Source organism: Chanodichthys erythropterus, chromosome 20 (genome assembly GCF_024489055.1).
Source record: "Chanodichthys erythropterus isolate Z2021 chromosome 20, ASM2448905v1, whole genome shotgun sequence".
NCBI classification, from domain to species: Eukaryota; Metazoa; Chordata; class Actinopteri; order Cypriniformes; family Xenocyprididae; genus Chanodichthys; species Chanodichthys erythropterus.
This window is the reverse complement of record NC_090240.1, coordinates 23,715,686-23,730,908: the sequence shown is the minus strand read 5'-3', so window position 1 is coordinate 23,730,908 and position 15,223 is coordinate 23,715,686. Positions and strand designations below refer to the sequence as shown.

Below are 15,223 nucleotides of genomic sequence, written 5' to 3'. Positions count from 1 at the left end.
ACCTAGTCTGATGGTTGGGCTGGGCTGGCATATGCAAATATTGGGTACATGCGTATATGCATACATATTAATGATCCCGACTGTTGCATCACAGTCAGTTTTATGTTGAGATTCGCCTGTTCTTCTGAGGTCTTTTAAACAAATGAGATTTACATAAGAAGTTGGAGACAATGGTGTTTGAGACTCGCTGTATGTCATTTCCATGTACTGAACTCTTGTTATTCAACTATGCCAAGGTAAATTAAATTTTCAATTCTATGACACCTTTAATATTTAGAGCTGTCAATATTGCTGTTAAGCTCAGAAAAAACAAAGAAATCAAGTCACTTTTATTTAGCTTTATACAATACAGATTGTTTCAAAGCAGCTTCAAATGAATAAACGGTACAATAAGTGTAAATGTTAAAATTCATCAATTATGAAACAAATTCAATAGTAGAAGGGAATGGTGTAGTTATTCAGCTCAATTTAGTTCAGTGTTGTTTCAGGTTAATAATTGTCAATATTGCAAAAAAGCATAATAAAAGTGCTCCATATGATTCATGTACTATAGTGATGCCCCTTTTTTGAATGTGTTTTTGTGTTGGATCTTTTAAACAAATTAGTTGATCAAGTTCAAAATAATCTCAATTTCCTCAAGATTCTGAGTCAGACTAATCCTGTTCTCAAGTTCAACTCAATGATTTGTTTGCAGCAGTTAACAGCTCACCAGAGGGAATGATTAAAAGTAAATGTTTTTTTTGTCTTTTCTGTCTTTTTTGTTACACAAAGATATTGTATGGGTTTTAAAGACTTGGAGTATAGTACACAAGTCATATATGAACAGTTTTTATGGTGTCATTTTGGAGCTTCACAGACCTAGTCCCCATTTACTTTCATTATATTGATATATGGTCAAGATATTCTTCAATAAAATCTCTCCTTTTGTTCTTTAAGAAACAAGTAACAGGTTTGGAACAACATGAGGGCGAGTAAATAAAGACACAATTAGCATTTCATCTATTTATTCAACAAAAGATCCCAGTGCAGATCTGGGTTGGTTGTCACACGTGTCCAGCAAAGAGCAACAGGACAGTGTATATGCAGCAATCTTAAGTTTAGGGCCAGATGCAAACTGATGCTAATCTGCTTAGATCCTTACAAGAGCACAGAGGATTAGCCCTGTTGCACTGAACACAGTGCTTCTGTGTTTAAGAAATGATTGTGCTGTAGGTGAGGCCATCAACCCTCAGGACGTCTGTTCTCGACAGAGCCCCAGTTCAACAATGATGCAAGAGCATCACCGCAAAATGTTAGGAATTTAAATCATGACTATCTGTCATCTCAAAAGCAGGTAATGTTTCTAATAGCTATTTGACTGAATAATTGTTTTTTATTCCTGGTCTTGGAGGCACCATGGAGATCATTTTCGGTCAAACCTTATCAATAGTGCTAGGACTGAAACTAAATATGAGATTATGAATTTAGTCCTGAAGTTGAAGATGAATGCAGACTAATATTTAATTAATTATTGCTATATCAAAATGTATTTATTTGTTTATTCAACCATCATTTTGACCATCATGATCCATCTTTAGTGGCTAATGTTAGTTTTAGTTAGTCTAAACATTTCTTGAGGAATGTTGGGCGTCGTCTCTCTGAAGACTTTTGAGGAAGGTTAAAAAGTACAGTAGCAGCAGAGGGGAATTTCTTGACTGACTGTCATCTCTTTACTGACATTATTATGATAAAGACTCCAAAATAGGCTTTTGAGGCTCTGCTTCACCAGAATCAGCTTACTCACCCATACATTTTTCATTGCTTGTGAGTGATTCATAGATTAAAGGAAAGATGATCGAGGCTGGTGGTGATCTCTTGAGATTTTGCCCAGCCCTGGCCACCAGCAATTGGAAAGCGGTCAAGCATTAACAACATGTGGTAAAAATGGAGCAGAGACATGACACAGTTCTAGATAATCCTGTATTTCAAATGTTGTGAAACCAAAATGTCAACGCTTACGCATAATATGTAGATTTAACTTCCGTGTAAGCTCAAGATCATCTTTATCTCACACCTCTTTCAGACACACGCATGAGGACTTGAGCGGGACAGTGAAATTCAGAGGGCTGTTTTATTTAAGTTTTTCTTTTCAGAGAAGGCAAGAGTATTAACCAGGAATACCGGTTAGTTCTTCTCCTCTAGCTGTATTCATTCTTCATGGGGCTATTGTATTAACTTGCTTTTTAAGATATAAAATTTCATTAAGGCTTTTTGCCCAAGGCTTTGGATTTTTACTATTTTCGTTTTATGGTGAGTTTTTGGCTTTTATTTTATTTTTCAAACATCTGGTACATTGGCAGTAAAATATTTCTTAGGCTTCATTCATTCATTTGTAAGATTTATGGGTTTGAAAATGAATTCCGTTTCATATTTTCATTATGATTTACCGCTTATGTATCCACCTTCATTTTGGAAGTCATTTTGGATGAGAGTGTCTTCTGTATGTAAAGTATAAATGCTTCCGTTCCATATGGGTTAATGTGTTACAGTTATGCTACAAATACATCTTCTATTGGAAGGCTATGCCTTGTGTCTTTGTGAAAAGAGTCTGTCATGTGAAAGGAGCCTCCTGGCACTACAGGAACTATCAACTCTATAGTGTGGCCTGGAGCCTGTCTTAGTGCCATCCTTTACTGGTAAAACAGAGCGTTGTTCTCTGACCCGCTGCACTCTGTCAACCCTCTCACCCCAATAGCCTTTGTATTCATTTACTTCCAGATATGGAGTTTCCATTTAAGCTATTCACTCGCAAAGAGTTAGACATCTATAGATAAGCTTGCCACGTAAATGAGCACACCAAATGCTTAAAGGATCAATTATGAATGAGTCTCATGAACATATTGATTTTTAGATTCAATTTTGCAGTGATAGTCCATCCGTTGGCTACATCCGGTGTTTGTATTGAAGGTCAAATGTATGGTATAGTGCAGTGGTGGGAATGGGTGGATGAAGGTGACTGGAGGCTACTGTTGTGGTATAGTTAAACAGTAAGGATGTTTACATCAACAAAACGCTTATATAGTGTCATCAGCCTTTTCAACACACGAGAAGCATGTTAATTTGTCATATCATTTGAATTGGTCCAATAAGTAAAATTGGTCAGCTTTTTTTTTTTTTTTTTTTTGGTAATCATAAAATGTAAATTCATAATTAATATTGGCCAGTATATTGGTTAATGGCTTCAAAATATAAATACATTTCAGTATCAACCACATCAGTGCAGCTTTACATTTATTAAAATGAAGGTGTTAATATGCAAAGCCAAACTCTTGGTTTGCCCATGACCACAATAATTTTTTAAAATCATTGGTTTAATTTTTAGAATACCTCAGACTTCAGAGTCATTGTATTTTTAGCACACACTTGTACATGTGTCTTTGAACATGCTTTTGTCATCTAAGTTTGAATGCAGGCCACGAAGATCCGATTCTGTGCCCCAGTCAGTAAGTCAGTAGGTCATGAAACTGCATGATGGCTGGTATCCTCTAGTGTTTTCAGTCTTCTTCTGTCTAATCCCCTCTGATGACACTATTAAAGTGAAGATGGGTTTTGCCAGGGACTTGAGTTCTGCTTACTCACTCCCAGGTGTCTCAAAGACTTGATAATCATGCTAACTCTTTTACAACAAGATTAAAAGGCACGCCGCTAATGTGTTTGTTCTGTAACAACTCAGAAAGTACACAAGAATGTTTGGAAAGCTGGTTTTCATGTTGTTTAACCAGTTGTTTACAGTATGCAAAACAAGGGTTAAAAGTATGAATCTGAAATTCTCTAGTGTGTAATTTGAATTGCATATGTAATTCCTGTCTTCAAACAAGTTTTGCCAAACACTTACCTCATCTTCCATTGGTTGGACAAACAGGTAGTCCCATCCCAAACTCAAGTAGTCAGGCAGCTCAAATAGTCGGAGCGATGTTTTGATAGCGCCACAAGACTTGTAGTTGTCTCTGCATATTAAACTAGGCCAGAAAAAATGTACTTAAATTGACATCAAAAACATTTGACACTTAAGCTCTAAGACAGATTATAATAAGAAATAATATTTTTTTTAGAATAGCTCTATATTAAAAACTTTGTTTTTCCATCTCTTTCTTCTTGTTAGGTAAAGACAATGTCGGAAGAGGCCCAAAATAGAGTAGATGAGGACTTTGAGTCTGAGGAGGGTGATCTGGAGTCCTATCTAGAGGAAGAAAGTAGCAGTGAGCTTCTGGAGCGAGTGAGAGAACTTCAAGTAAGTGCCATATACTTTACCCAAGAGTACTGTTTTGTTTACTTTTCTTCCTTAACTTCCTTAGCTGTTTAAACCGCTCTATTTTTGTACAGGCCGAGAACTCTGCCCTTTCATTAGCAAACGAGAGTCAGAGAGAAGCATATGAACGATGCTTGGATGAGGTGAGTTAAATATTGTTTCCTAAGTCATGCATTTGCCTATGGAGATTTGCAATGGGTTTGCCTCATGCAGACAGCCAATTAGATATAAGAATATATTAGAATATACTTCAAGCGAAATCAAAGAATGAACTGGTGTGACGTCATTTCTAACAAAATCAGGCCAAAACAAAGGTTTGCTCATGCAAATATATCCTTTATCACTATGATCAGATGCTTTCATAACTACTGTTCAGGGTTCTCTCACTGCTGTCATTTTTGTTGTGTTTATTGAAAGGAAAGCATGCAGTACATATTTACATATTCATCTAAACATTGCTCTCAGCAGTGTTGTCGGCGTCAGGATGTTCGCTAACAGTATACCACTGCTCACATATTTTGAACTTCTTTTTACCTATAAGCGAAGAACGAAAAAGAACTTTATCATGAGTATATCGGGACCTTTAGTCAGATAATGATTTCATTAGGCAAAACCATTAGTCAAATGATAAATGGAAATGCCCTGAAAGTATATTAGTTTAATTCATGTGTTTGTTTTTAGGTGGCCAACCATGTTGTCCAAGCATTACTCAGTCAAAAGGTAAAAACTGTGTTGTATTGCATCAGGAACATATTTATAAAAACTTTATTTGAACTGCACAGTCTAAAGATTTATTTATATTTAATTTATATTTATTTATTAATTATTATACATTTCTGATTTTTTTCTATATTGTATATTTCATATTTTTTTTTAATGTTGTAAATTATTCTTTTAGGATCTCCGAGAGGAATGCATTAAGCTGAAAATGCGTGTGTTTGATTTGGAGAGGCAGAACAGAACACTGTGTGAGCTCCTGCAAGAGAAATTGCACAGTCAATCATGTGTACATCAGCAGGTAAATAATTAAATCCTTCAAAATATGATGGAAAAATGCATAATGCAAGCCCTATTTTAGTTTAAAGTTGTTTTTCACAAAACATTCTTCAAACTCCACAGGGATGTCCTATTAGGTTTGTTTGCACAATGAAGATAATAGCTCAATTAACCTCTTCCTGTTTAATTTTCCTGGTCTGCTTGGGCAACATATTTTCTTGTGACTACAAGGATTTTGTGTGTTATTGGGCAAAAAACCCTTGTTGTGCATGCATACTTGTGATACATGTTTTGCATAATCCAGTAATTGATTCACATAATAAGAAGCTTAAAGCTTACCTGATGTGTCTTATCAAAGCAGCCAGGACCCTGTCTGGAGCACATCGGCGAGCTGCAGCACAGTGAATCTAACAAACTGATTGAGGCTCAGAGGAATGCACAGGCCAAGGTAAAAGCCTTACACAAAGTCTTTGTTGAATCTGTCTTGTATGACAACTTTTCCTCATCCTTAAAATTTGGTTCCACAGGGCAACAGTGAATGTGCACAAAATTGCATACCTGAGACCCAAGGCTCATCCACGTCCATGGAGGCCATGTCCCCATTCTTGAAGAAGAAAGCACACATTTTGGAGGTCCTCCGCAAGCTTGAAGAAACAGATCCGCTTCGGTACCATCGTTCCTCTGGCATTCCCTCGATCTGTGACTACAGCCAGGCTCTTGCCTCCAAGGAGGCTGTATTAGCCTGCAGAGACAATTCATCCAGGTGCAATGCACCCAAAGCACATTGTTCCCATTCCTGTCCAGATGTTTGCACACATCAGCATTTGAATGGAGGAGAGCACAGCAATGTAAAGTGTGGTAGTTGTAGCACATGCTTGATGCTGTCCAATAAAGATTCAGTCAGCTTAGCCAAGAGTAGCCACAATTGTTGCACTTCAGCCCCCATTACCATCGATAACCTCAATTTGGCTCGGCCCGATTTCCAAGAGAACAAGGAAATGCAGAGCCTCGTGAAACCTGCCACAGGTACAAGTGAACTGTTTGTAAATCGGACATCTGGAGATATGTCCGTTCTTTCAGCAGAGCAAGGTCCTAACCCACCGAATGATCCCCACCCATTAGAAGCCCCTGAATCATACCTGAGATTGACCATTTCAGAAAGAGATCAGCCCAGAGGAGTCTCGGATCATGTGTCTGTAGAAACAAGAGACAAGAATAGGTTATCTGACCTTCTGCTTGAGTCTCAATCCAACAGGTCAAGCAGCAGCACCTGCAATGAGACAATTTGTGAAGATAGCACAATTGATGTGGCACTGCTGGACTCTGACTTGAAGCACTTAAATGCTGTAGTGCCACAAAGACTCGAGAAAGAAGAGTTTGCAACAAAAGAAGACGCTGACTGTGTCTGTCGAGCCAGCATAGCCACCTCAAAGCTGCCTACTCTTGGACTCAAAGACAATTTACAAAATACACACTGTGAGATGGACAACATTGAACCAGTCCACAAAGGTCTGTTATTTTCTCCCAATGAAAATCATACTGCCTCAAAAGTACTGGATGATATCTCTGTCCCTGTGAAAGACATCCCATCTGACCCTCAGTCCATTAGATCGAAAGTTACAGTCAGCCCGAACCAAGTTTCCTGCCTTAGAGAGGTCAAGGCCTCGCCCTCCAAACTGCTCAAGTTCCTTAAAATACCCACTCTCGGAGAACGTACTGCAGTACCTGCTCCACCTCGTCTCAGTCCTCAGTTGACACGTAGCTCAAAGATTCCTTGCCGGAGCAACAACTATGAGGTGCACAATTCGCCCGTAGCCACGCGAAAAGCCACCACGACAGAGAGGCAAAGACAGCTGCCCCCTTCTAAATCAGAGTCACACTCTGCTCCAACTTCTCCGCCCCAACCTGATGATGTTACTGCACCATTGCCAAAAGAACTTGGCTGTGGTATCCCTAAAACAAGTCGAGTAGCCAAGCCTACACAAAGTAGTCATGTTCAAAAGACCCCTCAGAAAATTCCACACTACGAAAATGTCTCAGATATCTCCAAAACGTGTGGCACCGATGTATCCCAGCTGCTTGGAGAAGTGAGCTCATCTCTTCAAAATTCCAGCCCAGCTAATGAAGGTGCAAAAGGAAAGCAGACAAAGTTTGGTATAGAGAGACCAACGAGTTTCAAGCAGAAGGACATCTCACCAGAGTCTGATTCTTCTGACCAAGAGGACAGCTCGGCGAGCCCGGTGTGGCATAAGCAAGTCAATCATCGCAGTCTGCCAAGTCAGTCATCATCCCAGAAGGCTCAGAGTGGGATTAGCACAAGGTCCAGGAGCCAAGAGAAAAACGAAGTGGTAGATAATGATTCACAGAGCTCAGAATCACCTTTTAAAAGGAACGATCCACCGCCTGTTCCTAAGAAATCAGGGATTGGTAGACATTCAGGTGAATCAAGTCATTCTTTTAAAGAACGACTGGCTGCACTTGGCAAGTTGAGGAACCCGGAGGAGTATACAGCTTGTCCTCCGCTTGCAGAGAAGAAAGAAATTCATACTGCTGCAAGCATACCAACGCGAACCACCGATAAAAGCAAAACTGCTGACAGAAACTCTGATTGTAAATCAGGAGAATATAGACTTCCTAAAAATACAGATTCCATTGAGGATAAATCATACCATTCAGGTCATCTTGATGGTGCTGTTTCGAAACAACAAGGAGCCTTTCAACATGTTGAGCAAGCAGTCAGGTCTCTTCCATCTAGCACATTAGTCTCCAAACTTGAACACGAATCATCTAGAACATTTTTAGCCAAGCAAGAAAGCCCAAAATCTAAGATGCATCCACCATCTACTAACCTAGAGGCTGCTCAGGCTTTGCGCAGCTATGCTAAGAATACAACACCCCATGGCCTTTCGTATAATGCAAAAAATGTCACTGGGCCCCAGAGTGGCAGCCCCAATAAAATCCCACTCAAATCACCAACTAAAACTGTGCCACCCTCTATGAACCGAGATGGGAAGCCTACTCAAGAGTTTCAGAGGTACATGTCCAAATCTGAGGACAGAAGCCATCTCAGGGCCAATAAGAAGAAGAATTCTTCCTATGGTGAGAGTCTTCCTCCTCCACCACCAAGGCCGGTGGAGTCCACTGAAGAAAAGAGGCACTCTGCCCCCAGCCCACAGTCTTCTATCGAGCAGAAGGTCATGAAGGGCATTGAGGAAAATATGCTGAAACTGCAAGAGCAAGATAAAGGGCAAATGGCTGAGGTCAAGCAAAAGGCTTCCAATGGAATCGCCAGCTGGTTTGGTCTGAGAAAAAGCAAGCTTCCAGCTCTTAGCCGTAAACCAGAAACATCGAAAATGAAAGATGATAAGAGAGAATGGAAACTCAATATATCCTCGGTGGGCAAGGATTCTAAGGGGGCCGTGAAGAAAGAGAGTGAGAGCCTAAATATTTCTATGCTGATTGAGAAGGCAGAGGGCTTGCATAAAGCTCTTGAAGAAGAACGCGCTTATGTGAATGGAGTGGCCTTGGACCGACAAGGAAAGGGACATTCCTGTGAGGTGGTGATGGACCAAGCCCAAGGACAGCTGTCTGTGATGTACAGAGGAGTGCCATCTGACAACTTCATGCAGCAACTGCTAAACCGGTAAGTACAAAACAACTTATACAGTAACTGTAATTTATTTTAAAGGTGGCATGAGTACACATTTCAAACAGAAAAAAAAAAAGTATTTTGCCTAATCCCATTTGTTTTGGTATGATGCCAAAAAAAAGTATAATATTTTCAGTGTTTTTATTCTAAGAGATTTTCTTTTCATGCATGAATAATAAAAGCAACCCACAAGTCAAAGACAACATAAATTCTGTGTGAACTTAACCTTTAAGTGCATAGTTGTAGTGCAGGTTTGCATGTGATGAAGATTAATTGAAATAACTGATGAATGAGTAAGGTGAGAAAATGTGCTTTGAGACTTAATTTGAATATGACACAGTGTCTAGGCTTCTGCATACGGTTTAATAAATTAGTGAGAGAGTTCAACCAAAATTTAAAAATCTACATTCAATCAAATCATATGACTTTGTGTATGTGAGTGTGTGTGACTCAAAAAAGTTGTTAATTGAAAAGCTTCAGAAAGGAGATTCATAAAAGTAGTCCTTCTGCTATATTCCAAGTATTCTATAACCATATGCTTTTCTGAGGAACAGACTGAAATGTAAATATACTGTAGACAAACAGTGAATAATATTTTCACATCAATTTTATTTTAGCGTTGATGGGAAGGACACTGGTGGCATCAGTATGGCACATCGACGCCTCTCGTTTGACTGTAAATCCAGACCTGTATTCAGTCACCAGAGCGCTGGCATTGCTAGTCAGACAAGAAGCAGTGATGACATGGAAAAGGTAAAATGTGAAAATCGTGAATATAATGTATGTTGTTGTTTTGAAAGTAGTCAATAGTACTTTAATGTTACCTGGACTACTCATTTTTCCCAGGTTTCTGCATTACTGAGTAAAGATGTCACATCAGATGAGAACCTGGCTGAGACAATTCATCATGAACACTTTGCTGGTAAGGCATGATTATAATGCATGACATCATGGCTTTCAGTGTTTCCAGAGGCAGGAATTTTGATGGGTTAGCAGCATGTTGCAACAAAAACGGGTTTTAACCTGTCACTGATGATGAATAATCTAGGTGCGTCTGAATTTCTGTGGCTCCCATATGTGAGTCATACAGCAACAGATGTGTGGCAAGCATTATTTTGATGTTTAGAGTGTGAGCCTTTGTCATGCAGTGCTACTATGTAAGCACAGACATTCCTACTTGCATACCTATGCATACATACATAATATTCATATATTATTTATATAATATTTAAATTCCTCTTTTTTAGGATCTGGAATCTCAACACACACCCTTGACAGTGGCATTGGCACCTTCCCTCTTCCTGACTATAGTGCAAATGCTGGTTGCAAAAGCATTCCCAAAGGGAAGGCCCACGGGGAGTGTGACCCCTCTCATCTCCAGGGAAAACATGGCTCAGGGATGAAAATGTCCCATAAGGCCTGGACTTTGGAGAGAGAGTTGTCATGTTTAGAAGAGGATTATATGGGGGGTCAGGATATGGACCATCACACCAGCACTTTGGAAAACAAGATTCCATCCAGCCAGATTGCAAACATCGTTCATGATGGTATATAATATTTTTAGCTGTCATTAATCAGTTATGGGTGTTTTCAATAAAGAATGATGATTAATAGGAAGTTTCAGGTATTTTCCCTCCATTTCTCAACTTTGATTTATCTTTTCAGGCACTGATATCTGTGGAGCACCTATGAAATTGGGCCCCACAAAGAACTGGACTTTCCCAAACCTCAAAGCATCTGCAGAACCGTCTGAGGTTTATCTTGGCGTTGGAGACGGAGTGGAGCCAGTGAGTCATAAGAGTTCATTTAAGAGGGTGAGCATCACTTTAGATCCTAGTTTCACCCAACTAGACCATTAACAATGCAGTCCAATTCCCTTTTTATTAAAAATGTTCCAAAGTTTGAGATCGATACGATTTTTATAATGTTTTTGACTTAAGTTACGCTCTCCAAAGCTGCATTAATTTGATTAAAAATATAGAAAATACAATTTATAATAACTCTTTTCTACGGAAGAGGGTTAGGGTCAAGCAATAAAAAAATAAAAAAAACATCTCGAGATTAAAGTTGTTAAATTTCGAGAAAAAACTCGTTAAATTTCAAGAAGAAATCGAGATAAAATGTTGAGAATAAACTCGTTAAATTATGAGAAAAAAGTTGTTAAATTGCGAGAAAAAAGTCGAGATAAAATGTTGAGAAAAAAGTCATCAAATTAGGAGAAAAAAGTTGTTAAATTGCGAGAAAAAACTCGTTAAATTTCGAGAAAAAAGTCGAGATAAAATGTTGAGAATAAAGTCATTAATTAAATGTCATTACATTACGAGAAAAAAAGTCCTTAAATTATGAGAACAAATTCGTAATTTAACGACTTTATTCTCATAATTTAATGAGTTTATTCTCAACATTTTATCTCGACTTTTTTCTCGAAATTTAACGAGTTTTTTTTTCGAAATTTAACAACTTTAATCTCGAGACGGTTTTATTTTTTTTTTATTGCTTGGCCCTAATCCTCTTCCGTACTTTTCTGTCACATGATCCTTCAGAAATCATTCCAATATGCTGATTTGGTGCTGAAGAAACATTTCTTTTTATCAATGTTGGAAACAGTTGTGCTGCTTAAAACTTTTGTGAAAACTGATTGTTTTTCAGGAGTTTTTGCATTCTAAAGTTCAAAATAATCGTTTGTACCATTATAGGTGTATTTATTGTCATATTTGACCAATTTAGTGCATCCTTGCTGAATAAAAGTATTCATTTCTTTGAAGAAAAAAAAATCTTACTGACCCCAAACATTTGTACGGTAGTGCATTTCTGTACACACAGTAAAGTTCAGAGGTGTGTTTGCTTTCTTACGTTTATGATTACCTTTGCCATTATTCAGTGTTCACTGAAAGTTAATCTTTAAAAACGCTAATCATATAAATAACAATCTAGCAAATCTCAAAATGAATATTTATTTTCCATACTATACTTTATAATGTTTTTGGGCCTAAATTCACACATTTCATTTAAAATGACTGATTTTAGTATTTAACATTTTATTTTTTAATTTGTTTAGAGAAAGTATAGAATTTTAATACAGCCCATTAATTGGTTGTCAGCCATGTCATAAATATAATTATCAGCCAGAATTTTATCATACAGCTTGTAATAAAGTATTATTATGTTTAAAGGTGCCCTAGAACCCCTTTTCAAAAGATGTAATATAAGTCTAAGGTGTCCCCTGAACGTGTCTGTGAAGTTTCAGCTCAAAATACAGCATAGATTTATTTTAATTAATTTTTTTTAACTACCTATTTTGAGCCATTATTACATACGCACCGATTAAGCGTGCGGCCCCTTTAAATCTCCCGCTCCCCCGCGAGCTCTCGTCTGCCTTAAACAGCAAACACAAAGTTCACACAGCTAATATATCCCTCAAAATGGATCTTTACAAAGTGTTCGTCATTCATACATCGATTCCTGTGAGTATAGTATTTATTTAGATGTTTGCATTTGATTCTGAATGAGTTCAAGGCTGTGCTCCGTGGCTAACGGCTAATGCTACACTGTTGGAGAGATTTATAAAGAATGAAGTTGTGTTTATGAATTATACAGACTGCAATTGTTTTAAAAATGTAAATAGCGATGGCTTTTGTCTCCGTGAATACAGTAATAAACGATGGTAACTTTAACCACATTTAACAGTACATTAGCAACATGCTAACAAAACATTTAGAAAGACAATTTACAAATATCACTAAAAATATCATATCATGGATCATGTCAGTTATTATTGCTCCATCTGCCATTTTTCGCTGTTGTTCTTGCTTGCTTACCTAGTCTGATGATTCAGCTGTGCATAGATCCAGACATTCTGCCCTTGTCTAATGCCTTGAATATGGGCTGGCATATGCAAATAATGGGGGCGTACACCCGGACTGTTATGAGATTCGCCTGTTCTTCGGAGGTCTTTTAAACAAATGAGATTTATATAAGAAGGAGGAAACAATGGAGTTTGAAACTCACTGTATGTCATTTTCCATGTACTGAACTCTTGTTGTTTAACTATGCCAAGATAAATTAAATTTTTCATTCGAGGGCACCTTTAATCAATTTATAAAAAGTATTATTATTAAATTAGGCTTTTCTGTCTTGTACTTTTCAGTGTTGCTCACTTTTTGGGCCTGTTTTTCCCGCAGCGCAACAAGACTAGTGATTCCGTAGCCAGCCGTGAAGGAGACCCGAGAAGTCTTCCTCAACCTGGACAGGCACGTAGAGGCAAAAGCCGTATTCCTGCAAACCCAGAGATGGTGAGGGACACTGGTTTGGAGTTGGTGAGAGAGAGACCTGATGACGGCCTGTCTCCAAGCCATCCCCAGGTCCTCGAGACCCCCGAGTCCCTGAGCGATTCCCTCTATGACAGCCTGTCCTCGTGTGGTAGTCAAGGCTAAAGTGGTTTCAGAGAGACTGAATGATAACCAGGTACCAACCTTTTTGTAACCCCGATTCTCGTGACACTTCAGATATTTTTCGAAGGAGGATATTTACGGGATAACCCATTTTTTTTGACCGAGAAAAGCTCATGCCACATGTACCCTCCGTACACGAAATACCCACGTTTCTATCCTGATGGTTGGAAGAAGGACTTTTACAATGTGTTTGTGCTGGCATCATTTTAGCCCATTATAACAGCTCTATCATCTCATTCGTGTTCTCTGTTTCAAGTGGTAGCAAAAGTAGTGACGTTCAACTCATATTATTGTTAAATTACGTTTCAAGGATGAATCCAAGCTCATCGCGACAGTCTTCCAGTTTTTAATCTCACAGAATGTTCTGGTTCTCATGCAACATCAGTGCACATTCTCTTTGGTAACATTTGTGTAAAGTTATTGGAAAGTGAATGTTAATATATGTGATTTTCAATTAATTTAATATGCATATTTCATGAAAAGAAAAAAAAGAAGAAAAAAACGCATCTGTGTAAAACTTGCATTAGCCGTAGGCTTTTGATTCATTGTGTTTAAAGAAGAAGAAAAAAACCTCGTAGCAGCAACATACATTAAGTCCGATCCATATAAGACAGAGCTACAGTGTTCCAACGGTGAATTATTATTTACCTTTATTTATTTATTTTCTTTGAATAACGTGGTAAGACAAGACCACCTTTTATTGGTTACTCCTTTTACATTCTGTTCAAACATGTACTGTGCCTGACTTTGTGTGTACGTGTGTCGCTGTGCGTCTATAGGATAGTTTGTTCTCCAGATCCGGCCATGACTTGTTTTTTGTATATGTTACTTTTGTTTTGCAATGATTTAAAGAAACTTGTGACTCATGACCTAATTCTGAACTGTGTATTGTTGGACCACCCTGCTTACAATCAGTGAACTTTAACAAAGCTTAAACTTAAACCCAAGATTTTTCCCCAGTTTGGCTCTGGCTGACTAGACATGAGAGAAAATTCATCAAATCATTCCTTGCGAATTTTGAAAAGGTGGCTGATGATTTCTTAGCTCTTTATGTTGACGTAATAACGCTGACTCTGCCTTACGCATCTTTCCACAGCTGTTAGAAATTATCCTCCTTTGAGCCAGGTTTCATGTTGATTACTCAGCAAAAGGGTTTTTCTTTGGGAAATGGTCGTGATTCTCCCCCCCCCCCCACACACACAAATTCATTGTATTTCTTCAGCATTTTGGTGCAATTCAAGTTACGGTGCGATGCATGCGTTTGACTGTGCTAATCCTGTGAAATGGATTACAGGCAAAAGTGGTTGCTCAAAAAGCCATAGGTTAATAGATAAGTAGTACAACCCGAATCCTTTCCAATCTGCGCGGACCTCAATAGCTGTTTTTTATGAAGCGACCACAACAAAAGACTAATTAAAAACATTCCCAAGCATATATGCGTCATCATCCAACAGTCTTTCCAGGCCTGTGTACAATTTTTGTAGAGATAAATTAACTTTGTAGTCATCCTCAATCTTGTACGCATGTCACTCTCTTGATTTGTCACAAAATTCTTTTTTTTTTTTATAAGTAGTTTGTGTTACTATCGTAGTTCTCTAATTTGCCTGCCGTTATAACCTTTGTTATTTACTTTGTTGTAATTGTCAGGAATATTTTATATTAGTTTGCTGTTTACAAAAGAATTTATGATGAAGTTGTTAATATATCTGTAAAATGTTTATATAAGGTGCTATCTGATTTTTGTTTTCACTCTGTCCTGCAAAAGCCATAAATGTGTTTTCATAATCTCCTTTCTAAGCAATCGCCATCACTCAATAAAACTCAACTCAATAAAAACCT

The 15,223-nt window shown here is 38.1% G+C and overlaps 1 protein-coding gene across 3 annotated transcripts in view; it reads left to right on the top strand.

Annotated features, from left to right (window-relative positions):
* nckap5l (NCK-associated protein 5-like) overlaps positions 1–15,204 on the top strand; it is a 29,683-nt gene extending 14,479 nt beyond the window's left edge. For 2 of the 3 annotated variants that reach the window (XM_067371941.1, XM_067371942.1), the window contains exons 2-12: positions 4,142–4,270; positions 4,363–4,431; positions 4,970–5,008; positions 5,187–5,306; positions 5,643–5,732; positions 5,812–8,927; positions 9,551–9,686; positions 9,780–9,855; positions 10,181–10,480; positions 10,599–10,747; positions 13,115–15,204. In XM_067371941.1, the coding sequence (XP_067228042.1) occupies positions 4,151–4,270; positions 4,363–4,431; positions 4,970–5,008; positions 5,187–5,306; positions 5,643–5,732; positions 5,812–8,927; positions 9,551–9,686; positions 9,780–9,855; positions 10,181–10,480; positions 10,599–10,747; positions 13,115–13,366 (4,467 nt within the window). In that variant the 5' untranslated portion in view covers positions 4,142–4,150 and the 3' untranslated portion in view covers positions 13,367–15,204. The remainder of the gene's footprint in view (positions 1–4,141; positions 4,271–4,362; positions 4,432–4,969; positions 5,009–5,186; positions 5,307–5,642; positions 5,733–5,811; positions 8,928–9,550; positions 9,687–9,779; positions 9,856–10,180; positions 10,481–10,598; positions 10,748–13,114) is intronic. The other variant, XM_067371943.1, reaches the window with a different exon arrangement.
* The last annotated feature ends 19 nt before the right edge of the window (positions 15,205–15,223 follow it).